The 26,438-nt window shown below is 41.9% G+C and overlaps 1 protein-coding gene across 2 annotated transcripts in view; it reads right to left on the bottom strand.

Annotated features, from left to right (window-relative positions):
- The window catches only part of atf6 (activating transcription factor 6), a 540,099-nt gene that overhangs the window by 192,461 nt on the left and 321,200 nt on the right, over positions 1 to 26,438 (bottom strand). For both annotated transcript variants that reach the window (XM_072511677.1, XM_072511678.1), the window contains exon 15: positions 5,404 to 5,488. In XM_072511677.1, the coding sequence (XP_072367778.1) occupies positions 5,404 to 5,488 (85 nt within the window). The remainder of the gene's footprint in view (positions 1 to 5,403; positions 5,489 to 26,438) is intronic.

The raw sequence follows: 26,438 nt of genomic DNA, 5'->3' as shown, positions 1-26,438 counted from the left end.
ACAGTTAACCACCCCCCCCCCCCCCTCCCGCTAGATCCCTCTCTAGCTTAGTTGCTCCCCCCATATTGCTTCCGGAAGTCAGCAAACTCTGGCTGACCTCGGCTTCCCCCGTTTATCCTTAGCCTCCCATTATGTGAGACCCCCTCCCCTCCTTCCTGCGCCCCCTTTTCCCGCCACAATTTCCATAGGGCGGGAACAAAGCCCGCGCTTCCCTCTCGGCCCCGCCCCTGATGGCGCAGCTCCCTCTCTCCTTCCCCCTCCCCTTCCCTACCGGCGCCCACATTTCTTCGTGTGTCCCCCCTTCGAGGGGAAAGAAATTTTTTCCCCATCTGATTCACAGTCCCTTGCCACCACCTCACTACTTCATTTCAAACACTCTTTCTCAAATCTAGTCCAACTTCTCCTCTTCAATAAATGTCCACGCCTCCTCTGCCTTCTCGAAGTAGTGGTGTTTACCCTGGTGTGTAACCCACAGTCTTGCCGGCTGCAACATTCCGAATTTCACTTTCCTCTTGTGGAGCACCGCCTTGGCCCGATTGAAACTCGACCTCCTTCTCGCCACCTCCGCACTCCAAGCCTGATACACGCGGATCACCGCGTTCTCCCACCTGCTGCTCAGTGTCTTTTTCTCCCATCTCAGGACCATCCCCCTGTCCTTGTAGCGGTGGAAACTCACCACTATTGCTCGAGGTATTTCTCCTGCCTTTGGTCTTCTCACGAGGACTCGGTCCCTCCACTTCCAGGGGGCCCGTCGGGGCCTCAGCTCCCATTAAGGTATGGAGCATCGTGCTCACATACGCCCCAACGTCCGCTCCCTCTGCCCCTTCGGGCCTTCGGGAAGACCCAAGATTCTTAAGTTCTTCCTCCTCGAGCTATTTTCCAGGGCTTCCAGTCTCTCCATACACCTCTTATGCAGTGCCTCGTGCGTCTCCATCTTCACCACCAAGCCCTGTATCTCGTCCTCATTTTCGGCAGCTTTTGCCTTCACTCCACGGAGCTCCATCTTTTGGGTCTTCTGCGCCTCCTTTAACCCCTCAATCGCCTGCAGCATCGGCGCCAGCACCTCCTTCTTGAGCTCCTCCACACATCGCCGGAGGAACTCCTGCTGTTCCAGGCCCCATACCAACTGGCCGCCCTCCGCCGCCATCTTGCTTCTCACTTCCCTTCTTTGCCGCTGCTCCAGAGGATCCTCCGCAATCTGGCCACTATTATCTCTTCTGTCCATTCACATCCGGGGGGACTCCCTTCTATGTCGCCTCACAGTGGGTTTAGCCTTCGAAAATTGCCGTTGGGGCTCCCGATAAGAGCCCAAAAGTCTGTTAAAACGGGAGGTGCCGAAACGTGCGACTTAGCTGGTCATCGCTGCACCCGGAAGTCATAAATTGTTATTTTTAATCACACATTTAAACCACTTAACATATAATTCTATTTAAAATTGCACTGTGAACTGAATTTACTGCCCAAAGAATGCAATGTTCTGTAGGTAGAAATAAAGTATTAGAGAGCAATAAGACCAATAAGCTGAAGATAAGAGACAGGAACCATTTTGAGTTCATTCTTCCAGGTTTATAGCATGAAAGTCTCCTGATTATAGCCAGACATGTAAAGTGATAACTTTCAACAAGTTTCATGTGTGTATTTAGGAGCCACACCGACACTGTTACAATTATGAGATTTCTAAGATTATTGTACTTTGGATTGTAGCTGTAAATTTAAATGAATTAAGGGACCTGGTTTGTTCTGCAGTCGACCAGACAGCTGGTTTGATTGTTTGGAATCAAAGAACGGCTTCGTTTCTTTTATTGACAAGGTGCAACATATTTCTACTCAGAGACAAAAGCAGCAGATGCTTGAGTTTATAATGAGTAGATTTGGAGTTCCCAAAGTCCCATAAAGGTGCTGAGGGTATCGGATTATAGACCGTTGCACTATATACTGTCCATTTACTTGTCAGATGAAAGAGAGCTGGGATTAAAAATAGTTAATTAACAGTTCTACCTGAATGTAAGGTTAATATCTTTCATGTTTCGATGGGGAAGAGGGCGAATGAAACCATTTTTGAGATAAGGTTACAGGCTTTCCAGTGAGTCACTGAATATCACAGACAGCACAGGTTCTGTGGTCAGCAGAGAGAAAAGGCAGAATGACTTTGGGAATTACTACAGCTGGATACGTGAGGGAGAGGGTCTCTGGTCAATGAGAATGTCTACAAATTTTGGGAGATTTTGGTCTGGCATGTTGGTGGTGGGGGGGGAATAGAGTGGGCATGGAGAGGATGATTCCATTAGGAGGAAAAACTAGAACCAGAGGGCACAATCTTAGACTAGAGGAGGAATTTCTTCAGACAGAGGGTGGTGAATCTGTGGAACTCTTTGCCGCAGAAGGCTGTGGAGGCCAAATCACTGAGTGTCTTTAAGACAGAGATCGATAGGTTCTTGATTAATAAGGGGATCAGGGGTTATGGGGAGAAGGCAGGAGACTGGAGATGAGAAAAATATCAGCCATGATTGAATGGCAAAGCAGACTTGATGGGCCGAGTGGCCTAATCTGCTGCTATGTCTTATGGTCCTCACTCCTTTCTGTCAGCTGCTACAGAGGCTGACTTGTTTTACTAGTGCTGGTTAACTCACAATCCAATCAGCACAAGCAAAATCATCCCCCACTGGATGAGTCACAACATGCAGGTTAAAACAGGGATGTTGTCCTTTTTCAAAGAGGCTTTGAGAGTATCCTTGAAACATTCCCTCTGCCCTCCTTGGGAGTGTTTGCCTTATCTAAATTCAGAGTAGAGCGCTTATTTTAGGAGTCTCGTGTCAGGCATGTAGATGGTGTGGGCTGCCCAGGGGAGCTCATCGAGTGTCGTCAATGCTCAGGACATTGGCCTGGGCAAGAGCATTGACACTGGTGTGCCTATCCTGCCAACAGGATCTTGCAGAGACAGCATTGGTGGTACATCTCCAGGGTTTTGTTTTATTGTCCAGGCCCTATTTCATTCACTTTGACGACGTGCTTCACTGTGTCAAGAACCACTTTAAAAAGTGGGAATAAGGGGCAGAGATAGTTTAATAAATAGGGACACAGAGCGGCGAACCCAATATAAAACAGCACTCGTGTTGCTGCATGCCAAACAGATTCTAATTTTACAAAATGGACCCACAGGCCAGTGCCACTCTCATGAGGCTGCCACTGAGGATTCTATGGTAGTCAGCAGGCAATGAGAACCAAGAAAAACATTTACATCTTTGGCTTATAGGCAGAGCAGACTGGCAAAGATTTGAAGAGAAAATGTAGCCTTATATCAAATTTAATACAGGCTTGGCTAGAACTTGCAAGGGGAATGAATCCAAAACCAGCAAGCACTGTTGGATGATTCAATTTTATCAGAAGCTATTAACATTGAGATTGCTGAAAATCTTGAAACTCTTTTGAATACAATAATTATTTACTGTTGGCACACCAAGAGTGACTGACAAAACAGCCACAGCCAAATGTTGCAAATCATGGATCGGGGAATAATCATTATGGTTCTTTTCTTTAATGGATTCTTTTTCTGTGGAACTGAACAATGACATTCTTCATTTTTTGTCTTGCCTGCCTACCACTGCTCACAGGATTCCAAAATCCTCATTTAGTGTTAGCTCACTACTAATTTATATCATCCTCTCCAATTTTCTTTTCATTCTGTTGCAGTTTATACCATACAATGGCCCCTCTGCATGTTTAAGGGTATGTTTGTGTGTCTGTGTGGAGGGTGGGGAGGGGGTCGAGAGAGAGAGAGTTCGGGATTGGAAATTACCAGTGAAATATTTCTCACTTCGAACAGAAGGTGTTATAATTGCGAACAGATGACAGGCTCAAAAAGAAAAATGGAACACGTGTCCTGACTGGGCGAAGTCTTCAATCTGTGCATCTATGTGGTCGACTGTTAAAATTATTATAGAACATAGAACATAACAGCGCAGTACAGGCCCCCCAGCCCTCGATGTTGCGCCTACCTGTGAAACCACTCTAAAGCCCATCTACACTATTCCCTTATCGTCCATATGTCTATCCAATGACCATTTGAATGCCCTTAGTGTTGGCGAGTCCACTACTGTTGCAGGCAGGGCATTATCTCCTGCTTTGCACCCAACATGCAACATCGAACATGAGAATGAAAAAGACATGTGGCAGATCCATCTTATTTCATTTGTGGACAGAACTTAATGCACTCCAGAATCCATTACTTCAAAGTAATCCCACCAACATACATGGGCTACAGATTGTAATCCACTGCTCCACCGCAAGAGCTGCTCGACCATCAGCTTTGGGCTATCATAGAATATCGGATTAAACAAATAGCGTAAAACCTTCAATATTACAAACAAGCTAACAAGAAGATCAATTCAACTTCTTTAGGCTTTTGCTTAAATTGTCTTGAAGTGCAGCCCGGCACTTGAATCAGCTTAGCTATTAACAGCTTCATATTCATGAGATTCCTTCAACAATTAGTTCTGAATAGAAAGATCCACACAGACACTGATGAATAGTAGGTCCAGAATTCATCCTTGTGTCCACTCCTCACTGCCTTCTCACAAAAGCCTTCTCCACCTATCATTGCTTTCAGTTTTCTATTGTGATGTTAGTTAATTAGTTCATTGGACCAAAATCTTGTTACACCACTTCACACATTTCAATTATTTTATGTCCTCTGGACTGTCCTCATTCACCAGTTTAGTTCAGAGTGATTGAACTCAAGCACATGAATGATTCATGCTATTCATGGTCTCTGCTCTTCAGATCAAAATTGACAGCATCAAATGTAACTTTTCATAGCTCTTGTTTCATTAACAACAGCAGTATCATTCCTGTACTCATGTACTCCTGACTTAATATTTTCGTTGAATGTCAGGACAAATGTCGTCAGTACCTCAGCGGAAATTTACAGGCAATTTGAAAGTATGAACAGTAATTGAGATATTTTCTTTCTCATTTCTTTGAAAATTTTCAAGTCTATGATATCTTCTCCCAAGTATCCGACACACATTTACTTCTTTCTGATTTTCCCGAAGACAGGAATTATTACCGTGGGCAGCATGGTAGCACAGTGGTGCTCCGGTTTCCTCCCACAGTCCAAAGATGTGCAGGTTAGGTGGATTGGCCATGCTAAATTGCCCTTTGTGTTCAAAACAGTTGGGTGGGGTTACTGGGATAGGGTGGAGGTGTGGGCTTGGGTAGGGTGCTCTTTCCAAGGGCCGGTGAAGACTTGATGGGCTGAATGGCCTCCTTCTGTACTGTAAATTCTATGATTCTACTGGATTACTGTCCACCTGCATATTATAATAATCAGATTAGAATAACTGCATAGCTCTGTGTCATATTAATTTTCATTCATATGTTCACCCCCATAAAAGGAGTACTTACCATCAATTTTCATTGCGGGCAATACAAGAGACATTTTCGGTCTGGTTGTCTTATTATGGCTGATAGCTGGCAGCAAAAGATGATCCTGAAATAAAAACAGACAAATGTTTTTTAAAATACTATCTAAGAGTGGATTCAACCCTATAGCATTTCAAGTTGGTCTTCTTTAATATTAAGCACTTCGAATTTTAGGTAAACTGGATTTTCTGAAATCAAATAGTTCACAATTTTTAAGGTTCAGATAAATGGAAACACGTTCATCCTTCTATGCGCGCATTTAGTGCAATTTGAAAGCTTACATTCAGCTTTTTCATGTTTCTCTCCTATTTTCTCCCCTCTTGATCGAAGAACTCGGACACTCTTGTTGGTTACCATTTACTTGGTAACAGATGCACTCGTGATCAGGAAAACACCATTTGCAGTACATCGGTTAGCAGCAAAGAGCAGTGTTCCGCTACTTGACTAAGGGCTTGAATGACTGGCATCTACATTTGTGTCCTTGGCAGCTGGACTGCGATCAGCAGAGTAAATCCTGACTGATTTTTGTGCTCTTCTACCCTGGAGCGCTGAGCTCTATTACAGCTCTAGCTGAGCTCAGCTATCAGTGCATACCAGGAATTTTCTCCTGTGATCGGTAAATTTCTATATTGAGCAGGGGAATAACCAACTGATCTGGAGAAGAAGGTTTGATCATTTTTAACTAAAAATGTACTTGGGAGTATCTTGTGGCAGTTTTTGATTCAGCAGTTAAGACTCTTTAATGGGTTGTGGGAAAGGTGAAAGAGGAGATATTTTTTCAAAGAAATTAAGCTAGTGCCTTGATCAGTTTGAGCGAAAAGCTTCCAGCTTTGATCTGATCATGAGTCACAATTTGCTGTTAAAGTAATGTTGATTTTAACTGGCACTCATCGTTATTTTTGCACATATGGGACGTCAACTTTGGAAAAGTTCGAGTTTGAATTGGGCCACTCTGCAAAAATGGCATCTCACTGTCTGCTTCACAATTGAAATGCATTGAATGGATTTAAGTTGCTGTATTTTGTGTGGTGGGTTGCCACAGGAGTTAAGTTTCCTCGATTCCAACCTAATGGCAGGATACTTGTTATTTATTGGAATGAACGCTTTAGATACTGCATTACCTGGACACTTCATTCCAGGAGGCAGTCACCCCTTTGGCTGGGTGCTTCAAATCTTGTACATTGTAACAGCCAGAGTTTCTGCATGGTTCTGACATTATTCAGGTATTTTCTTTAAAGCAGTGCCAAACTCTCTCTCTTGCTCAAAGTAGGTATTCCTATGGGTTAATTGCATTTAGCTGATATGGGTATTTTGCTGTTTGAGTGGGAATAAAGATAGCAGTTAAGCGTTACTGTATTTACTGTATTGACTAACATTGATTATGAGGTAATTGCAAGTTATTTTCTGGTGTGATGTTAACCAGCTGTGCTGGCAATAAATTTCGTTTTAATATACCATAGCCCTATTTTGCGTGAAATCGATCCTGGAGCGAGGTATCCTTTCCTCACAGTCTGATAAAATTAAAATTAAACATTGGGGTCTTTGTCCAGTATCCTAGCCACTGTTAGGGTCTGCTCCGGGATCGTAGTAATAACATGAATTTTAAAGAAAGGGACTGAAATAATTCTAGGTGACTTTCATTGTGATAGTGAGTGGACAAATCAAAGTGGCAAAGGCAGCTTGGAGAATAAGATCACAGAGTAAATTCAGGGAATTTTCTGAGAACAATATGCTCTGGAATGTACCAAGGAACAAGCTCTTCTGCACCTAGTCGTTTGTAATGAGACTGGATTAATTAATGACCTCAGAGTAAAGGATCCTATTGCCAAGTAATCATAACTGAAAGAATTTCACACCCTTGTCCAGCCAATTTCTTGACTTTACCCAACAAAACCTTGTAAATTCACAGTGCAACGCAGCGACCCTATAAAATTACTCAAATGGTTGGTCTACAACATTGGTTGCAAAAATCAACATATAAATACAGATTCTATCTCTTTATACCATCTTACAATGATGGTGTCTCCTTCCCTGTGCTCTTGTAACTAGAATGCATGACTACACATCCACATCACTTCTCTTTCCCTTCCTGATTCTGTTGTCCGTGAGATTAGTTTCAATTGGAGTATGAGACATGGACAAGTCAGCTTGCAGTTGCTCATAAGAAGGATGAATAAACTTCAGTCGGAATCACCTGAAGAATTATCTGATCTTCAGCCAAAAGCAGTCAGCTATCTCCTCACCAGTGATGAAAGAGAAAGTTAACCTCATTAAAAATGTACTTCCTTCACTGCATTACCTGGACACTTCATTCCAGGAGACAGTCACACCCTTTTGACTAGGTACTTCAAATTTTGTACATTGTCATGGACAGGCGAGAGTGACAGCGAGCAAGGCAGGTATGGGGATCGGGAAGTTATCCCTAGAGGAGCCTTAGCCCTTGCAATTGTCCAACAGGTTTTAGGTTCTTGCAGTTTGTGTGGACAAGAGCAGGGAACACAGAGGATGAACAGCTAGGTGGGTTCTGTACCGTTGGGACGGCCTCCATCTGAACCAATCTGGGACCAGTGTTCTGGCGAAAATGATAAATAGGGTGGTCTCAAGGACTTAAACTAACAAGGGGGGGGGGGGGAGGAGAGAATAAAACTATGGAAAGTAAAATGGTTAATGGGAAGCAAAGCAGCAGGTTAGCACATGGGATGGTGGATTCAACTACATCGAAAGTTATGAAAAAAGATAAAGGGAAGAAGATTTTATTCATGGAGGTGTTAGGATTCAAAAAGGTATTAAAACTTGCATAAAGGCACTTAACCTGAACCTTGTAGCATTCGAAACATGTGTTGACGGCACAAATCATCGCAAATGAGTATGATTTAGTGGCCATGTCTCTGTCGGTGAAGTGCCTTTATGCTAGTTTTAATACCTTCTTTTTGAATCCTTGGATGGACACGACTGGGAGTTAAATATCCAGGGGTATCAGACTATTCGGAAGGCAGGAAGATAGGGTAGGTGGTGTAGCACTGATATTTAAGGATAACATCAGGGCGGTAGTGAGAGGTTATATAGGTTCAGTAGAGAAAAAGGTTGAATCCATTTGGGTGGAAATTAGAAATAATAAGGAAAAAAGGTTACTGATAGGCGTAGTCTAGAGGCCACCAAATAATATCACAGTGGGACGGGCAATAAATAAAGAAACAACTGATGTAAAAATGGTACGACAATTATCATGGGGGATTTTAATCTACATATCAATTGGTCAAACCAGGTCAGTCAGGGCAGCCTTGAGGAGGAGTTCATAGAGTGTATCCGCGATAGTTTTCTCGAACAGTAAGTAATGGAACCTACAAGGGAACAAGTTAACCTAGATATTGTACTGTGTAATGAGACAGGAATAATTAATGATCTCATAGTTAGGGATCCTCTCGAAGGAGTGACTTGGTTGAATTTAAAATACAGATGGCGTGTGAGAAGGTAAAATTCAATACCAGTGTCTTGTGCTTAAAAAAAGGAGACTACAATGGGATGAGGGAGGAGTTGGCTAGGGTAAATTGGGAACAAAGACTTTGTGGTGGGACAATTGAGGAAGTGTGGAGGACTTTCAAAGCGATTTTTCACAATGCTCAGAAAACGTATATGCCAGTGAAAAGGAAGGACTGTAGGAAAAGAGCTAATCAGCCATGGATATCTAAGGAAATAAAGGAGGGCATCAAACTAAAAGAAAAGGCATACAAAATGGCAAAGATTAATTGGAAACTAGAGGATTGGGAAATCTTTGAACGGTCAACAGAAAGCCATGAAAAAAAGCTATAAAGAAAAATAAGATAGATTATGAGAGTAAACTAGTTCAGAACATGGAAACAGATGGCAAAAGTTTCCAGAAATATATAAAACTAAAAAGAGTAGCTAAGGCAAACATTGTTCCGTAGAGGATGAGAAGGGGGATTTAATAATGGGAAATGAGCAAATGGCTGAAGCATTAAACAGGTTATTTTGTGTCGGTCTTCACAGTGCAAGACACAAATAACATGCCAATAATTGTTGGCAAGGAGGCTATGGCAGATGAGGACCTAGATACGATCATTATCACTAAGGAGGTTATGGTGGGCAAGCTAATGCGGCTAAAGGTAGACAAGTCTCCTGGCCCTGATGGAATGCATCCCAGGGCACTAAAAAAGGTGGTGGGGGAAATAGCAAATGCGCTTGTGATACTTTTCCCTATTATAGCTGCCAACATCCTGGCGTGCAATTCAAGGGCTTGATCCTGTCACTATGGTTGAATGCTCTGAGATAGGACAAGAAGATGGAGTTACTGGAGCCACATGAGCTGACAATACGCTAAAAATAGGGCTGGCAAACGCTGCCCCATTTTCTAACACCTATGTATCACACACAAGCATCATATACAATCAATTTTTCGGGCTCAATGTTGATACATCTAAGGAAAACTGATCCAAAAAAAAATCGTTGCAAACAAATACCATCTTTCTCCCACTATGTTAACTTCTGCATGTTCCCCACACAAAAGCACGGTAAATAAATTGGAAGTCTGTTTCAGATGCCAATTCTTCTCAGTTTTCATTCCCAAAAGGAATGAAAAATATTTTTATTTGTTCCTAAGCAACACACTTGCAGCTTTCCACACAACTTTTTTAAATGTTCTATTTGCAACAATATTTCTCCCCGACTATCCCAGACTGCCTACATGCTTACAATACCTTTGAAGTTATTTAACAAAGGTTGTCATAATGAAATGTTGACCATGTAGCTGTACAGATACTGTCATTGCAGCACACGCAGTAGCCATGCAAAGGTCTCAGTACAGCTTTTGCAATGAGTGGAAAGCTGGGATCTCACTGCCAGCCTTTGTGACAATGCTTAAAAACCTTTATTGCTGACACTGGCCGTTTTCTTTGGTATTTTTGGGTAGGTGAAGTAGCTCCAACAGTAACAGGTGAGTAAAAACCCAAGTCAAAGAGATAAAGCGCAGTAGCATTTTCACTCCTTATCAGGACACAGATTATAGCTCATTCTAAAGAACAATACTGGGCCTGAACTAGCACAGCTAAGTAACTTCTAACTGCTCGAACTGATAGGCAGCAGAAGTAGTAATTCAAAGCAAATAATTCAATGTTTGCCAATGTGCAAACTACTATGAGTATCCCTGGGCACTATGATGTGGAAATAACGATGCCTGCGAGCTTTCCCATCAAGAAAAATGGTAAGTGGCAATCTTGCACAGCAGCTGAAAAGGATGAAAGCTACAATGTATATTTGGGGCTTCCTTTTCAAATGGCTAGGGCTAAAATACAACTTGCAAAAACACATTAGAAATCGGTAAAAACACAAATCCCAGTGTCAACTGAATGCATATTTTTACATCATGCCACAATCCACTTTTATCCAGTTGATCTATATCATTCTAAAATTTATTCTGTACAAGTCTCACTTTGTTTTTTGTCCCAAGTATGACCAACTCATTTCTTGCTTAATCACTCATGAAATCGGGCTTCTATTTATTCCAAAAACTAGAGCTTGATCTGAGATCTCAGGTGTATATCTTCATTCCCCTTTCTAACAACAGTTTCAAGAGATGAGTCAACCTTTGTTCACTGTCAAAACAGTGAATATATTTAAGCTTTTTGCTTTCACTTCAGGTTTCACACAAACATAGCATGAAGCAGAATCTGCCTGTGAATGCCACTTTTCAGTTCATCCAGCTTTGACTTACAAAAAACATAACGGTATTTGGAACAAAATGAAAACTCTCTTATTGTCACAAGTAGGGTTCAAATGTTATTGTGAAAAGCCCCTAGTTGCCACATTTCGGCACCTGTTCGGGGAGCTGGTACGCTGCTGGACTTGTTCTGCTTCACAAGTCAGCTGTTTAGCCCACTGTGCTAAACCAGCCCCTTTTTGGGAAGAGGGAGGCAAATACAAAGAAACTTTAATGTGCACAACTCCTGCACATGCCCTGGTTGACTCCAGGATGGCTTTAATTAAGGTCCGAGTGGTAATAACCTAGGACCCTTTAATCCTGAGTTTTCTTGTTTGCATTATCTTACTTTTGGATGAGAGGTACGGAACTGATTTGGGCAACGGAACATGTCGAGTCCCACAGTTGGTGCAAGCTAATTGTATTTTGTTGATAATATGTTTCTTGTTTGGAATTGGGTATAATGGAAGATTATTGATTTTGGTTTTACGCTTGTTGGAAGAGCGATAATACTCTCAGGCACATCTTCAACAAGTACTGAGAACAGCTCCTGTCCAAGAGCACAACACTCAACAATCTTGAACAATCCTGTTTATTCAAAGGGGTGGCATGGTAAACACAGTGGTTAGCACTGTTGCTTCACAGCGCCAGGGTCCCAGGTACGATTTGCGGCTTGGGTCACTGTCTGTACGGAGTCTGCACGGTGTCTGCGTTAGATTTCCTCCAGGTGCTCTGGTTTCCTTCCACAAGTCCCAAAGACTTGCTGTTAGGTAATTTGGACATTCTGAATTCTCCTTGTGTACCTGAACTGGCGCCGGAGTGTGGTGACTGGGGGATTTTCACATTAACTTCATTGCAGTGTTAATGTAAGCCTACTTATGACAATAAAGAATATTGCTATTATTACTATGAGTCCAAAGAATAACTAACATTGCTTCTTTGGTATCATGTGCACCTTTACATCGCATGTATCATGATGTGCACAATTTGTATTTCAGAAGGCAAGTACTCTGGGCTTAATCAACTCACACTCCATTTTTTTTACCAATTATACCTAAATTGGAGATAATACTGCTTTATTATGTAATTATCTATGTTGTGTTCCCTATTTTGCTTTACCTGGATGACTTGGATGCATAGTGTTGAATAAAGAACATACAGCTTTGTTAACAAAACTATACATTTAATTACACTACGAAGATTCGTTCACATTCCTAAAGTAGGTTACTATATTAAACTATGCTATTTCTAACTACAGAACTCTCAAGTACAACTGCTCCTTGTTTCACCACCTTCTAACTCCCAGAATTCCTATTCACATGATATATATATGACTGTTCTGTGGTTCCCTCTAGTGGCAAGAATCATTATCCTCAACTTGTTTTGAGGGCGAGAGGGACAGTTCCAACACTTGTTTGAAAATTTTCCACCTCACATCTACGTTACCCAATGTCCTGAATGACTTTGGTGTCAGCAGACCCTCCATGAAGCTTCAGCTGGGTATTACTTTCCTTTAAAAATATTTTTATTCTCCTCCTTTTTCACATTTTCACCCAAATTTACACACACCAACAATAAACAGTAATCAATATGAATACAATGTCAATCCCCATATCAATAACTATAATCCCATCCTCCCACCAAACCCCAAACATCAGCCTGCATGTTAACATAAACAAATAACAAAACGGAATCAGGAATCACCCATAGTCACTATTATTATTATTATAATTATTAACACATACAGTCCCTCATCCCCCCCCACCTCTCCCAACCAACCCCCAATGTTCAATGTAATCCAATTCTCAAAAGTGCATAATGAATGATGACCATGAATTGTAGAACCCCTCCATCCTTCCCCTCAGTTCAAATTTGACCTTCTCAAGAGTCAAGAATACCAGCAGGTCCGCCCGCCACGCCAGGGCACAGGTGGAGGTTGATCTCCATCCCAACAGGATCCGCCTTCGGGCGATCAACGAGACGAAGGCTAGAACGTCTGCCTCCGCGCCCGTTTCCAACCCCAGCTGGTCTGACACCCCGAATATGCCTCCCGAGGGCCCGGGTCCAGTTTCACGTGCAGCACTTTAGAGATTATCTTAAAAACCTCCTTCCAGTAATCCTCCAGCTATGGACAGGACCAAAACATATGAACGTGGTTTGCGCCCCTCGCCGCAACGTTCACACACATCTTCTATCTCCTCAAAGAGCCGGCTCATCCTCGCCCTTGTGTGGTGTGCTCTATACACCACCTTCAGCTGTATCAGCCCCAACCTTGCGCACGAGGTGGAGGCGTTCAACCTCCGGAGCACCTCACATCAGAACCTCTCCTCCATACCCTCTCCCAACTCTTCCTCCCACTTTGCCTTGACCCCATCCTGCGGTGCTTTCTCCTCTTCCAAAATAGCCCCGTAAACCAACAACACTACCCACTTCTCCAGTTTCCCTGTCATCAGCGCCTCCTCCAGCAATGTGGAGACCGGCTCCACCGGGAAGCTTTGTATCTCCTTTCTGGCAAAGTCTCGAACCTACATGTATCTAAATATTTCCCGTACGAGCCTCCCTCAACAGGCGCCGGAATGTGGCGACTAGGGGCTTTTCACAGTAACTTCATTTGAAGCCTACTTGTGACAATAAGCGATTTTCATTTCCCCCTGCTCCAGCCCATACTTCGCTCCCAGCTCCTTCAATCCAACCCCTAAGAAACAAATCTTTTAGTGTCCTAATTCCTTTCTCCTCCCATCTCTGAATATTTCGGCTGGGTATTTCTTTTTGTGATGCTGCTGGTTGCTGCTCTTGAAGTCTGGTTGAGATTTCTTTTTTGCAAGTTTTTTTCTTTCTTCGAACAGAGATTCTTTCTTTCTCCCTAAACCTGACTATTCGACTTCAGAAAGCACACCTGGTACCATGTTGGAACTTTCCACTTCTGATACCATGTTGTGTTCTCTATTTTGCATTACCATTAACATGTTAACTCTTTACATCCAAGTCAATATACATATCATTACAATTTACATCCAGTTATCTTGCTTCTTATTAGTCATTGTATTCAAAAAAGTAATGTCCACTTCGCATAAGACTAAATTTCTATACCTTGGATCAATGATCAGTTAAATAATAGCAAATATATTTTCTGTGTCAATAGCTATGTTTACAATTGCAGATACGCGTGCCATCCAGGTTTTATTCTATGAGCATCTGAACATCAAATTAAACAGCTTCACTAATGTCTGAACTTCTCATCTGTAACTTTTCATTCCCTGGTGATTTAAAACTTTTATCCGAAGAGTTTGACAGTGCCTTTCATTTATGGCATGTGGGATAGCTGTGTCCTTTGAAACTTCCAATTGTTTTGTTAGGATTTGTTTAATTGGTAAGATCTCAATGGGAAGCAAGGGGGCATCCTTTTATTGCTCTGCAATCATGTGACATAAATGTCGAAGGTGCATTAAGTGGTTGTGTGCAAAATAAGAAATTGTCCTGGGCGGCACGGTAGCACAGTGGTTAGCACAGTTGCTTCACAGCTCCGGGGTCCCAGGTTCAATTCCCGGCTTTGGTCTGTCTGTGCGGAATCTGCATGTTCTCCCTGTATCTGCGAGGGTTTTCTTCGGGTGCTCCGGATTCTTCCCACAGTCCAAAGATGTGCAAGTTATGTGGATTGGCCATGCTAAATTGCTCTTAGTGCCCAAAAAGGTTAGTTGGGGTTACTGGGTTACGGGGATAGATTGGGCGTGTAGGCTTTAATAGGGTGTTCTTTTCAAGGGCTGGTGCAGACTCAATGGGTGGAATAGCCTCCTTCTGCACTGTAATTTCTATGACTCTATGTCCTTTCATAACGTACCTAATGTTGACCACTATTGTAATTCTGATGATCCAATGTCTTTAACCCTTGATTGAAAAAAAATTTGGTATTTCTTGTCATTAAATCAGATTTAATGTAGGTTACCCTATGTCCCAGAATGAAGTGCATTAAGGCAACACAAATAATGCAACACATTTTCATAATTTATTTTACATTCAACAATTCTCGTTAAACAGATCATTTGCAGACTTCCAAAATGTCGAATTTAAAAATAGTTTGTGCATCGGGTACAAGATCACCAATGGTTCTGTGTTGGAACAGAAGGTCACACAGCAGAGATCTTCCCAAAGTTGATGCTCATCAACTCAGCCACGTCAGCAGAGACAATTCTGTGTCACAGCTGTTTCAGATAAGTATTGCCAAGCTGTTTCCATCTATGCACATATTGTAACCATTCCGCTTTTTTATTGTTGCCATTCAAAACTGTTGGTCATTAAGGTTACAGTAGCAATCGGTTCAAACTAAGTTAACTCACTTTATGAAAGTGGAGTGTTAAAACGTGACTTGCACACTCAAGAGTACCCTCCTTGTTGGATCACTTCAAAGCTTTTGCCATGAGATAATTATTACATTATTAGGCTATTGAAATTGTATATTAAGTGCTTAATTTTGTGGCAACTACAATAGAAACATTCTATTTGTCTGCACTAAGATGATGAACATGAAGTATTAAAACGGCAGCTTTTATGCAGATCCAAACGACTTCAAATTGCACTTCTTTGGTTCATGCTACATTAAGGCCCGTCACTGAAATGGTCAGAAGATTTTATACACAATTTGAAGAGGAACTCAGGAGTTGTCCCTGTCTCATGGCCAACACTTATTCCGCAGCCAGCACAAACAAAACGGGATTATGTGATAATTTCTTTCTTTAAGGCTTGGGATCTTGCTGTGCAGAAAGTAACTGATGAATTCCCCCAAATTACAGCAATGGAAAAGCTTGAAAAGTACTTTATCGGTTGTTTTAGGGCTTTGCAGCAACTGACACTGCTGAGGCAATCGAGACACAGCCAAAGGCGGCCATTTTTGCTGGTTCCTGACAGGTGGGATTCTTCAGTTTTATTACACAACACATGTTCCTTCGTCTATAGATGGATTGACCAATCAGCAAGATGGGGTTACGTTCTAGTTGCTGGCCACTATGCCATAAACTGTCACTCTTCAATCTCTATGTTGCTGGCTTTTTCTATAAAAAAGGATGGTGAGGGTCACTGGTCTGCGTTGTTCTACTCTTGATGCAACTTGTCTCCTTATGATGGTAAAGCAAAACTAGTAAAGCACATACAAATTGTCCACTTTAGTAGGCTTCAGACAGCATGTAATAGCTCTGCAAACTGTGCAGAGGACAGGATCCAACTTTTTGGCATGGAAGAGTTTATTCAAGACTGGACCTACTGTTCAAACATGAGCGCGCAAGCAAGTTGGCAAGATTGATATCTCTAAAGTCAGCTATACATGCACAAAAATGTTTCATGTGAAACCATTACCAAGGATCAGATAAGTAGAAAATGTGAAGTGAATGCACCATCATTGAGGCCACTTCACTTGCTTTGGTCACCCCTTATACCAAAATGTGTAAACACGTGAAGAAAAGAAAAACGTAATGCTTTTCAGTGGACGAAACATCACGAGGCCAATGATCCTGGGATGTCAACATATACAAGGCAATGCCCATAATATAAATATACTAGATAATAGTTACTTAGGAGCAATTAATCCTGAGAGAACTGAACTTTTTGGTAAAATACTTTTGCACGATGATTGATAGCAGTTTCAAATAACATACATTTTTAACTTAGACTCATTTTAACCTAGAGAAGTTGAGGTTTCCTTCACTTGGTTTTTAACATAAGGGCATGCCGAATAAACTATGACAGGGTGTCGTTTTCACTGGCATTCCCGATTGTCTTGAGAAGGTGGTAGGGAGCTGCCTTCTTGAACTGTTGCAACGTGTGATGAAAGTACTCTGACAGTGCTGTTCATGAGTCACTTCCAGAATTTTGACCCAGCAACAATGAAGTACTAGCAACATTTTCCAAGTCAGGATGGTGTTTGACTTGGAGGGGAACCTGGAAGTGGTGAAGTTCAAATGGGCCTTCTGCCTTTGTCCTTCTTGATGGTAGAGATCACCAAAATCAAATGACACAAAGGAGTAGAAATGCATTGACTTTCTTTTTTTCCACTCACTAATGAGGTACAGAACTGCAGAAAAACAAAGCTCTCTTCCTTCTGCTGTTCTATATAAACATGCAATAATTAAAAGCAGGGCTCCAACTGTACAAACAGTGCAAACTTTTTATGGATGTCATCGGTGAGATTTGTTAAATGAGGAATGAATTTTATTTTGGAATCAATGCCAATGCAGTCTGTTGGCCCTTCGGCACATAAATGGCAAAGCCAGATTTATTCTAGGTCAAGCTAATCTCAAATCCAAATCAGTGGTCTGGCATCGGCTTTCGAGCAAAATGTACAAAAAAGGATCCAATGTACAAAAACTGAAGTCACCCGACCCAGCTCCATTTAAGCCAGGAAGTGCAACACAGCAAACTGTTGGTAGCTCCATATTAAATCAATTCTTGCACTCAACCAACCATAATCAAAATGAAGGAACATTTTAATTGATAACTTAATGAATGCAGTCATTGAAATCCCAAATTAACCAACATGTTTTCAAATCATCTATGGAGTCGGACTGATAACGTCCTGTAACTTGGCAGCATGACAGCTTGTGCTTCCAGCAAAATTATGAGATTGTAACAGCAGCAAAATATTTTCAGCAAATCAAGCAAAAGATGTTGTAAAAAGGAATAGGAGAATGTAATTCAGTTGCTTCAGCTTATTCCACCATTCAAGTAGATCAGGGCTGGCCTGCACCTCAATTTAATTTATCTGCCTTTGATTCATAGGGATGGATTCTCCCGCCCCGCCTGCTGCAAGAACGCCATGGGCGAGCTGCATGCATTGGAGAACTCCTTTGACCTCGGGCATTTTCTCTGGTCGCCGGGCGGACGCACCCGGAGAATCCCGCCCATAGACTTCGATATCCTTACCTAATAAAATCTGTCAATTTACATCCTACACCCCCCTTCTCTTTCGTTTTAAAATCCATACATGTATTGCCTCAATACAAAACACTCCCTCCCCCTCTCACACCTGGCCATCTGCCGTTTGTTCTTAAAGTTGCTACTTTTGTTGCAGTTCCATTTGCTCTCCATCAGGCAGAAGGCACAGAAGTCTGAAGATCCGCACATCTAAACACAGGACTAGCTTCTTCCCCACAGCTACAAGACTCCTCAACGACTCCCCCTCAGATTGATTTGTTCCCTGTAAAAACACTATTCACAACGCCCTATGCTGCTCTTGCTCATGTATTTGCTTTGTTTGGCCCCTTGTTTCACACTGTAACCAATCAGTGTTTGCCGATGTACCATTTGTCAATGTTCTCTGTTGATTATACTCTTTGTCTACTATGTACGTCCTGTGTACGTTCCCTCGGCTGCAGAAAAATACTTTTCACTGTACTTCGGTACATGTGGCAATAAATCAAATCAAATCAAATCAAATCTCACATTCTCCCTCCTTTCAGTTCCGATGAAGGCCCCATGACTTGCAATGTTAACTCTGTTTCTCCCCTGATAGATACTGGCAGACCTGCTGAACTTTTCCAGCTTCCTCTGGTCTTGTGTCAATATATCCTTCCTGAGATGAAATGCCAAAACTCAATGCAGTGCTCCAGATGCAGGTCCAAGCAGTGCTCTGTGGAACAAAGGCATTGTTCATTTCCCTTTGGAATCCTGCCTCCTTGAGATAAAGGCCAACAATCCATTTGTCTCAATAATTGTTTTTTGTACCTGGATTCGACATCTTTTCACTTTCCACGTCAAAGTGGCCACAAAGGACACATGAGATCGCTAGTACATCTCACCATGGGCTCCGTGGAATGCAAGTCCCCTTACTGAGTGGGCGGAGACTCACCCAATAGGAGATGCATTGCAGGAGTTTTAAACCTGCAGCCCAGACCCAGCCAGCATTTCTGAGGATCTCAGGCTGGGGTGTAAGTGTTGTACACTGCAGCAGCGACCCTTTTGTTCTCTTAACAAAGACTGCCCTTTTGAAGTTATTAAATTGGTGGTGGTGGTGGTGGTGGTGGTGGGGGGGGGGGGGGGGGGGGGGGGGGGGGGGGGGGGGGGAAGAGATTTAGCCTCCTTGCTGTATTCATTACACATATTGCTGCAAAAGTACCAGAAATGGTCTTGGGAGGCGCCGCTGATGGTGCCTTTGAAAAAGTAAAAACGGCAGCTACTGTTATCCAATTTATTGGTCCACTTTGACCCGAAATAGGAACTCGTCTTGACCTGTGATGCTTCACCCTATGGAGGTGGGGCGGTACTCTCACATCACTGGGAAGACAGAATGTAAAGCCCTATTGCCGACTCATCCAGGACTCTCTCGGACGCAGAGCAAGGTACTCCTAAGTTGAGGAGGGCTTGGCGGCTGTGATTGGTGTAAAAAAGATTTCACCAGTATGTCAATGGCAGCCGGTTTGTGATAGTGGCCAACCACAAGTGCTTATGGGGACGTGTTGAGGAGGATAAGGCAATCTCGCCTATTGCCTCTGCCCAGATACAGGGTTGGGCCCTGTTATTTCTCTGGACAATGCCAGTCATGCTGAGCATTAGTCCTCCATTTACACTACGTAAGTTCAATTTTGCTGAGAAGCAGAAGATACCAAACACAGTGCAAATTTGGATTGGAGGGAAGTACATTACTCATTTCTGACAAAACGCTAATCTTGAAGCTCAACCTCCTCATTAATATGTGCATTTAATGACGACGCGACCAACTGGATCAACAAAATTACTTGACTTAATACTCAATGCGAGTTTTGATTTTATTTGGTTTTGCACAAATGCTGTGGAGTTCAACTTGTGACTGAAATGAAAATTGCAATGCACTGATCCTCATCACCTGAAAGGACACGGGCTGCAGGCGCATGGCAATACCACCATCTCCAATTTCCCCAGCAGTCACACACCATCCTGACTTGGAAATACGTTGCTGTTTTTTCATAGTCACTGCATCAAAATCCTGGAACGCCCTCACCTAACAGCACTGTCTGAGTACCTTCACCGCAAGGTGAACTGCTGAGATTCAAGAAGAAGGCTCACCACCACCACCACCTTTTCAAGGGAAATTAGAGAAGGGAACTAAATGGCCTACTTATCAACTGTGGATATTGTGGCTGCCTTAAAGACTGATCTTGATGCTTAGGAAGGCAATTGGGCCAACCTCAAGAGCCTTAAATGACTGGAAAAGCTCAGAAGGACAACGGGGGGTTGACATTTGGTATCCTGAAGTACCAAATTCAATGAAGATGTCGCCTTGGAGGAAAGCAGATATTTTATATGCATTTTAATGAGAAATTGTTAAATGTGTCATATCGGGAATGAAGCCTTTGCTTTTCTTCCAACATTTTCTCCAATCAATTCAACAAAAGAAAGTGCATTTTTTCAGGTATCATTTAAAGTAAACAAATTAAATTGTGGAGCAAGCAAAAATATACAGCAAAATTAAATAGAACAATAGCTGTGTAGTGATTTCTGTACATGTATACACATGAAGGGTTAATGTGTAGGCAGTACAGTCAGATGATCACTAGAGGGCAACACTAACAATGGGGTATAAATACAAGCTCAATCGGTTTTCCTGCTCTCTTCGGGTGGGTTGTGGCTAGGGAACAGAAGTGTAGTTCGCTCAAGAGTGTAAAGAATAATATTCATAGTTAATCTAATTCTATCTTGTTTAATTTGACTACTAGTAAAAGTATTGAAGAGTCGAACTCACAAATTAATTGATGAGTTACTCAATAAATTGTTTGTTATCATTGGACGTATTCACCATCATCAAAGTTACGTTCACCTCAGCATAAACAAATGGGTAACATATATTACTCCAAGTAGACAACATGCTACCGGGAGTAGTAATATAATACAACGTAACAACATGGTACCAAGAAACTAGCTTTAAGAAAGATTACTAGTAAGATTAGACAAGAAAAAGAGAAAAATTCAGAACCAGCTATTCAACTGTGGAAGACTTCGCAGCAATCGGATCCTCGACAACCAATCGATTCAATGGACCATGTTCAAGCTCCACGGCAGCTAAAAACTACCGGTAATTTAAATTCAAACTGGAAACTCTTTCAGCAGCAGTTCCAAATATACTTGGAAGCACATGATTTAAACACGGTCTCTGAAGCTAGAAGAATAACACTGCTACTGGCAATAGCAGGTCAGCAAACTATTGAGATATATAACTCGTTTATATTCTCAGAAGGGGAGGACAAAAGCAAGTTTAGTGTGATAATCGCGAAGATTGACGACCAATGCAAGATGCAGACTAATGAAATCCTGGAGCGTTTCAGTTTTCATAAAAAGTTGCAAAAAAATGGTGAACCCATCACAAGCTTTGTCACAGACGGTAAGTTACCAGCGCAATCCTGCAATTTTTTAAAGCTGCAAGATTCTAAGATTCGTGATCAGATAGTGTTTGGCATTTGTGATGAAAGATTAAGGGAAGAATTATTAATGCAAAATGATTTAACACTTAAAATAGCGATATAAAAATGTTTATATCACGAACAATCAAAGAATCAATATAATAAATACCTAGAATATAAAATCCGTGAAAATGGCGCAAAAACTTACCAAGAGGTGGAGGCAGTATCGCACTCGATGAAGAAACACATTTTGGACGGCATCCATCTTGCGCGAGAGCATTCAAGCCAGTATGCACATGCGCACATCCAGAAAAGATGCAAACCGGCAAAGTACCGTTCTGCGCATGCGTGAGAAACTACACATGCGCAGTTGAAAAAAGGGCACACTCTGGAAGAGGATCGATTTGCGCATGCGCACTCAATGATTACACATGACGTCATGATGTCAGAAGATTCACAACATATCCACTTAAAAGGGATACTGCCCGAAAATTCAAAATCACAGTTTTAAAGGCACAAGACCAAAAGTGTTTGCCTCGAAAGGCAGAACAATGCCTGAATTTCAACAAACAGTTGAAAATAACTTTTGCAGCACCATGGAACAAGAAGTTTGCAGCATTAAACATGAAGAGCACATTAACAAATCCCAAACTAAAGAAGATGATTTGTTCATTAAAAATGAAGAGCATAATAACAAATCCCAAACTAAAGAAGATGATTTGTTTATTGAAGAATACTACTCAGACATGGCTGAGTTATTCGGATATGATTTTTTTTCCCAATAAAACCAGTTTCTCTTTATTATTAGGGGAGATATATTCAGTGATTTATCACAAAGCCGGGAAACAAAGTCTACCAGGATTCTCTCTATGAAAAATTAATTTCTGTCCACTACTACAAAAGGTTTAAACATTTAAAAACAAAGTTACAGCCACCCGGACGGATAGAATTATTAACTCAATCAGGCCATGATCTTAGAGCACGCTATATATCAAATATCCTAAAGGACTCTACCTTAAAAAGCACAGACCCCTCCTATCATTTACATATTAGTGATGTTGGCGGGGTTTCAGTCCATGGTCATTGAAGCTGCATCTCACTCACTGCAAAGCTGCGCCATTCCAAGATATACCCCAACCCCACCTCCACCTCCCGTGATGGGAGAGGGCATCGTTAAGCTTGGCGCAGAATAGAAGCAGTACTAAAAGATGCTCCGCCGCCAGCCAACCCCAGCAACAGGTTACCCCGTTGACCCCTGGCCCTGGGGCACTCGCCATTAAGGGAACGCTGCACCAATGCGACGAGACTTGTCTACAGCTTGGGGGAGGGGTTTTCACGAAAGTGGTCCAACAAATGCTTCCAGAAGCCTTGCAAGGAACGGACATTCGCTCTTCGCCCATCGCACATCCAAGGCTCGATGTCCGCCTGGACGACCCGCGTAGCGTCTCCGCTGCTCGGGACCCCAACACCCTTCCACTCACTCAGGTTTCTGTAAACCACCCCCCCCCCGCCCCCGCATCTTATTCTTGGGAGATATTTGAGTTATTCGGATATGATGATCATAGCATCAGCAACACAGTTGAAAAGCTCAATATGACTCGGCTCATGGTAGATGAATCCAATACCATGGTGGAATGGCAGATCGTTGATACATTGAATGACAGCAACCTGTCAAATGACCAAGAGGAAAACAACACCACACAGAGGGTACTGACCGACTCCGTAGAGAGAGCGCTGATCGTCTCCACAGATAGAACACTGCACGACTCCACAGAGCGCGATGCACGACTCCACACAGAGCGCAATGAAAGACTCCACAGAGAGAGCGATGGAAGTCTCCACAGAGAGCGTGATGGAAGTCTCCAGACTGGAAGCAATTAAAGACTCTAGAGCGTCAACCATGCATGAAGAAGACCATGAAGGTCTATCCACCTTATTTGAACAACAAGGAGACAATGAATGTCTAACCACTGTATGTGAGAATAGTGACAAAGAGATCACAATTCGCATACAAGATGTGCAAGATTACAACGAGACTGACAGATCTCAGCTCGACTGCACAAAAGAACACAGCAATCGAAGTAAAACTATAAATGAGTCCAGTGAGATCACATCCATTGAGACCGCATCAAATTAAACCTCAGTTACTCTAAACAACCTACAAATGACGTTGACTCCAAAAGAGGAGACCAAGAAATCAAAGATGATTCAAATCAACCTGAAATGACTCCAGAAAGAGCACCAAGGGATCAAAGATGAAGATGAAACAGAAATGACTAGTCACTAAGATCGATGCAACATCAGATCATTCACACAAACCTCAAATCATAAAGCTCAATGAAACATCAGACACCACAAAGGACACAGATACCAATAATTTTGAGAATGACTCAAATTATCCACAAGCAACAGTTATTGGGCACAACAACGAAACAACAACCTGTACAACATGGTACAACTCTGCACATGAAGGACAATGTTACTGCACAGCCCAAAATGATGGCAAGAGTAGACACGTCACATGGACATTGTTCAGACAAAATAAATGCCATGCCAACAAATTTCACAAATTCATATTTGCTCCAAGCCAAAGAAGCAAAACAGTTTTCAAGGCAAATGACATACAGAATCTGTACCAGAAGCACACAAAAAAGACCAGGACGGACAACAAAAGTGATTCAACCAGTTGACAACCTCATGATAACTTGTTGGTACTTAACACAAGATAAGAAGACAACAAAAACCCAATTGTTTGAATTTGTGAACATTGAACTTGATTCATTGGCTCGGTTTAATCATCAAAGTTAAGTTTAACTCGGCATAAACAAATGAGTGACATATATTACTCCAAGTAATATAACATGCTACTAGGAGTAGTGATATAACACAAGCTGCGCCCACCATAGACTGAGCGACAATTCTAAAACTCCCTCTGAGCAAGAACACATGGTTTTCATAAAACACATGTGAAACAAACACAGCTGACAAGAGCAATTTATTGCATTCCTTTATTTCAGTACAGGTCGCGTGCTCATCTTGTACCATCACTGCATCACACCAGCAAGGAACTTCTGAATGTAGCAACATAAAAGACAAATAGATGCTTTTCCTGCTTAAAGTGATCAACAAGATCCAAACATTTGTCAATAGTTACATAACATATTTGCAGCACGAAGAGACAATTCAAAATTGACCATTTTCCAAACTAAATGTTATTTTGGAGTCTGGGAATTAGGAAAAGCTCGTACATTTTCAAATGAAAAATGTTGTGATTGTGACTATGGAAACTGACTGAATAATAAGCATGTCATCCTCTGAAGATGACAGCTTGGCTCCTGGATACACCTAGGAGACTCTGATAGAACAAGGTTGTCAGCAGCACAGTTTCATACCAACCGTTATATTATAGGTTTTTCTCTGTCCCTGTTTCACTTGCAAAAGGATAGAATTATTACTTTTTTTATTTTTCAAAACAATAGGTGCACTTTTCTTCTAAAACCTTCTCTCCCTCCCTGTTCCATCCATTTTTTTAAAATTAATTCATGGCATGTGGATGACACTGGTTGGGCCAGCATTTGGAGCCCATCCCTAAGTGGCTTGGTAGGCAATTTCAGAGGGCGGTTAAGAGTCAAGGTAAGGATGGAAGGTTTCCTTCCCTAAAGGGCATTAGTGAACCAGATGGGTTTTTACGACAATCGACAATGGCTTCATGGTCACCAATAATTCAAGATTTTTATCGAATTCAAAGTTTGCCATCTGCTGTGGTAGATTCAAACCCGGGTTCAAAGAGCCTGAGTCATTGATTACAAGTCCACTGACTATACCACTCCGCCACTACCTTCCCTGAGACAACAAATGTAATATCCCACAGTCCAATACTGTGAGTGCTGGCCAAATTCCACTCCCGTCCTCTTTCAGAAGCTGTTCATTCATAGAGGTCATCACAATTGAACCCAAGCATGTTGTATGCCAGTGTGAGTGGATAATGAGCAGGAACAGTAATCCTGGTTGAATTACCCCTATCTGATCTGGGATCCCACTAGCATTTTCAACAATGGTCATTGCACTCACCTACCGAGTCTCATGGAAAAGTGGATACTTTTATATGTATCAATCGAAGCAGGTAATTTGATTAACTTTGATTTTATGAGGAAAAATGGGGCAATAGTTAAGTAATAGGACTGTGTGGGCCATAGAAGAAAGGCTGATTGCAGAAGTAACTTTGGCTGGCCAACCCTGACCTTCATGCAATCATGTTTCGTAATTCAGCATAAGTTTAAAAATTTGCCTGGAAAAGGGGTTTACAGGAAGATTACAATCATTAAGAAGATGGGGGAGGAAGAGCAACAGAGCCAAGGCATAATTAATAAATTGTACTGCAAATACAAAGCAACAGCACGTCAAATATTTTGCTATGAAAATTAGTTTTGCATGTCAGTGTTCCAAGTTTAGCTGAAATTTATGATAAATTTCCAACATGAAGTAAACATGGCATCAAAAGAACCACTCGAGTTCAAAAAACTGTTTTCAGCTTGAATGTAGAAAGGATAATAAGTTTTTTTCAAATTCTAGGAATATAGGTGAAACTGACATGGTTATTAATTGTCCTTAGAAATTCTAATTGGTGGTCTTCAGTTTTACAGAACAAATCAATTTGATTAGTCTTCTGCCCAACCAACAACATCAATTTCCGAACTCAAGAGCTGCCTTGTATTTTTCAGACAAACGTAATAACTTTCAACTTTGCACCAAAGTGACCTGTAGCCGAATCAAAGAATCAACACAAATACAAATGGACCAAATAGCCTCCTTCTGTGCAGTTAGCTTCTAGATTCTAGGGACGGCATGGTAGCACAGCGGTTAGCACTGTTGCTTCACAGCGCCAGGGTCCAAGTCCAATTCCCGGCTTTGGTCACTGTCTGCGGAATTTGCACGTTCTCCGTGTC

This window comes from Scyliorhinus torazame, chromosome 7, assembly GCF_047496885.1.
Source record: "Scyliorhinus torazame isolate Kashiwa2021f chromosome 7, sScyTor2.1, whole genome shotgun sequence".
In the NCBI taxonomy this organism is placed as follows: domain Eukaryota; kingdom Metazoa; phylum Chordata; class Chondrichthyes; order Carcharhiniformes; family Scyliorhinidae; genus Scyliorhinus; species Scyliorhinus torazame.
This window is presented reverse-complemented; position numbering and strand designations above follow the sequence as displayed.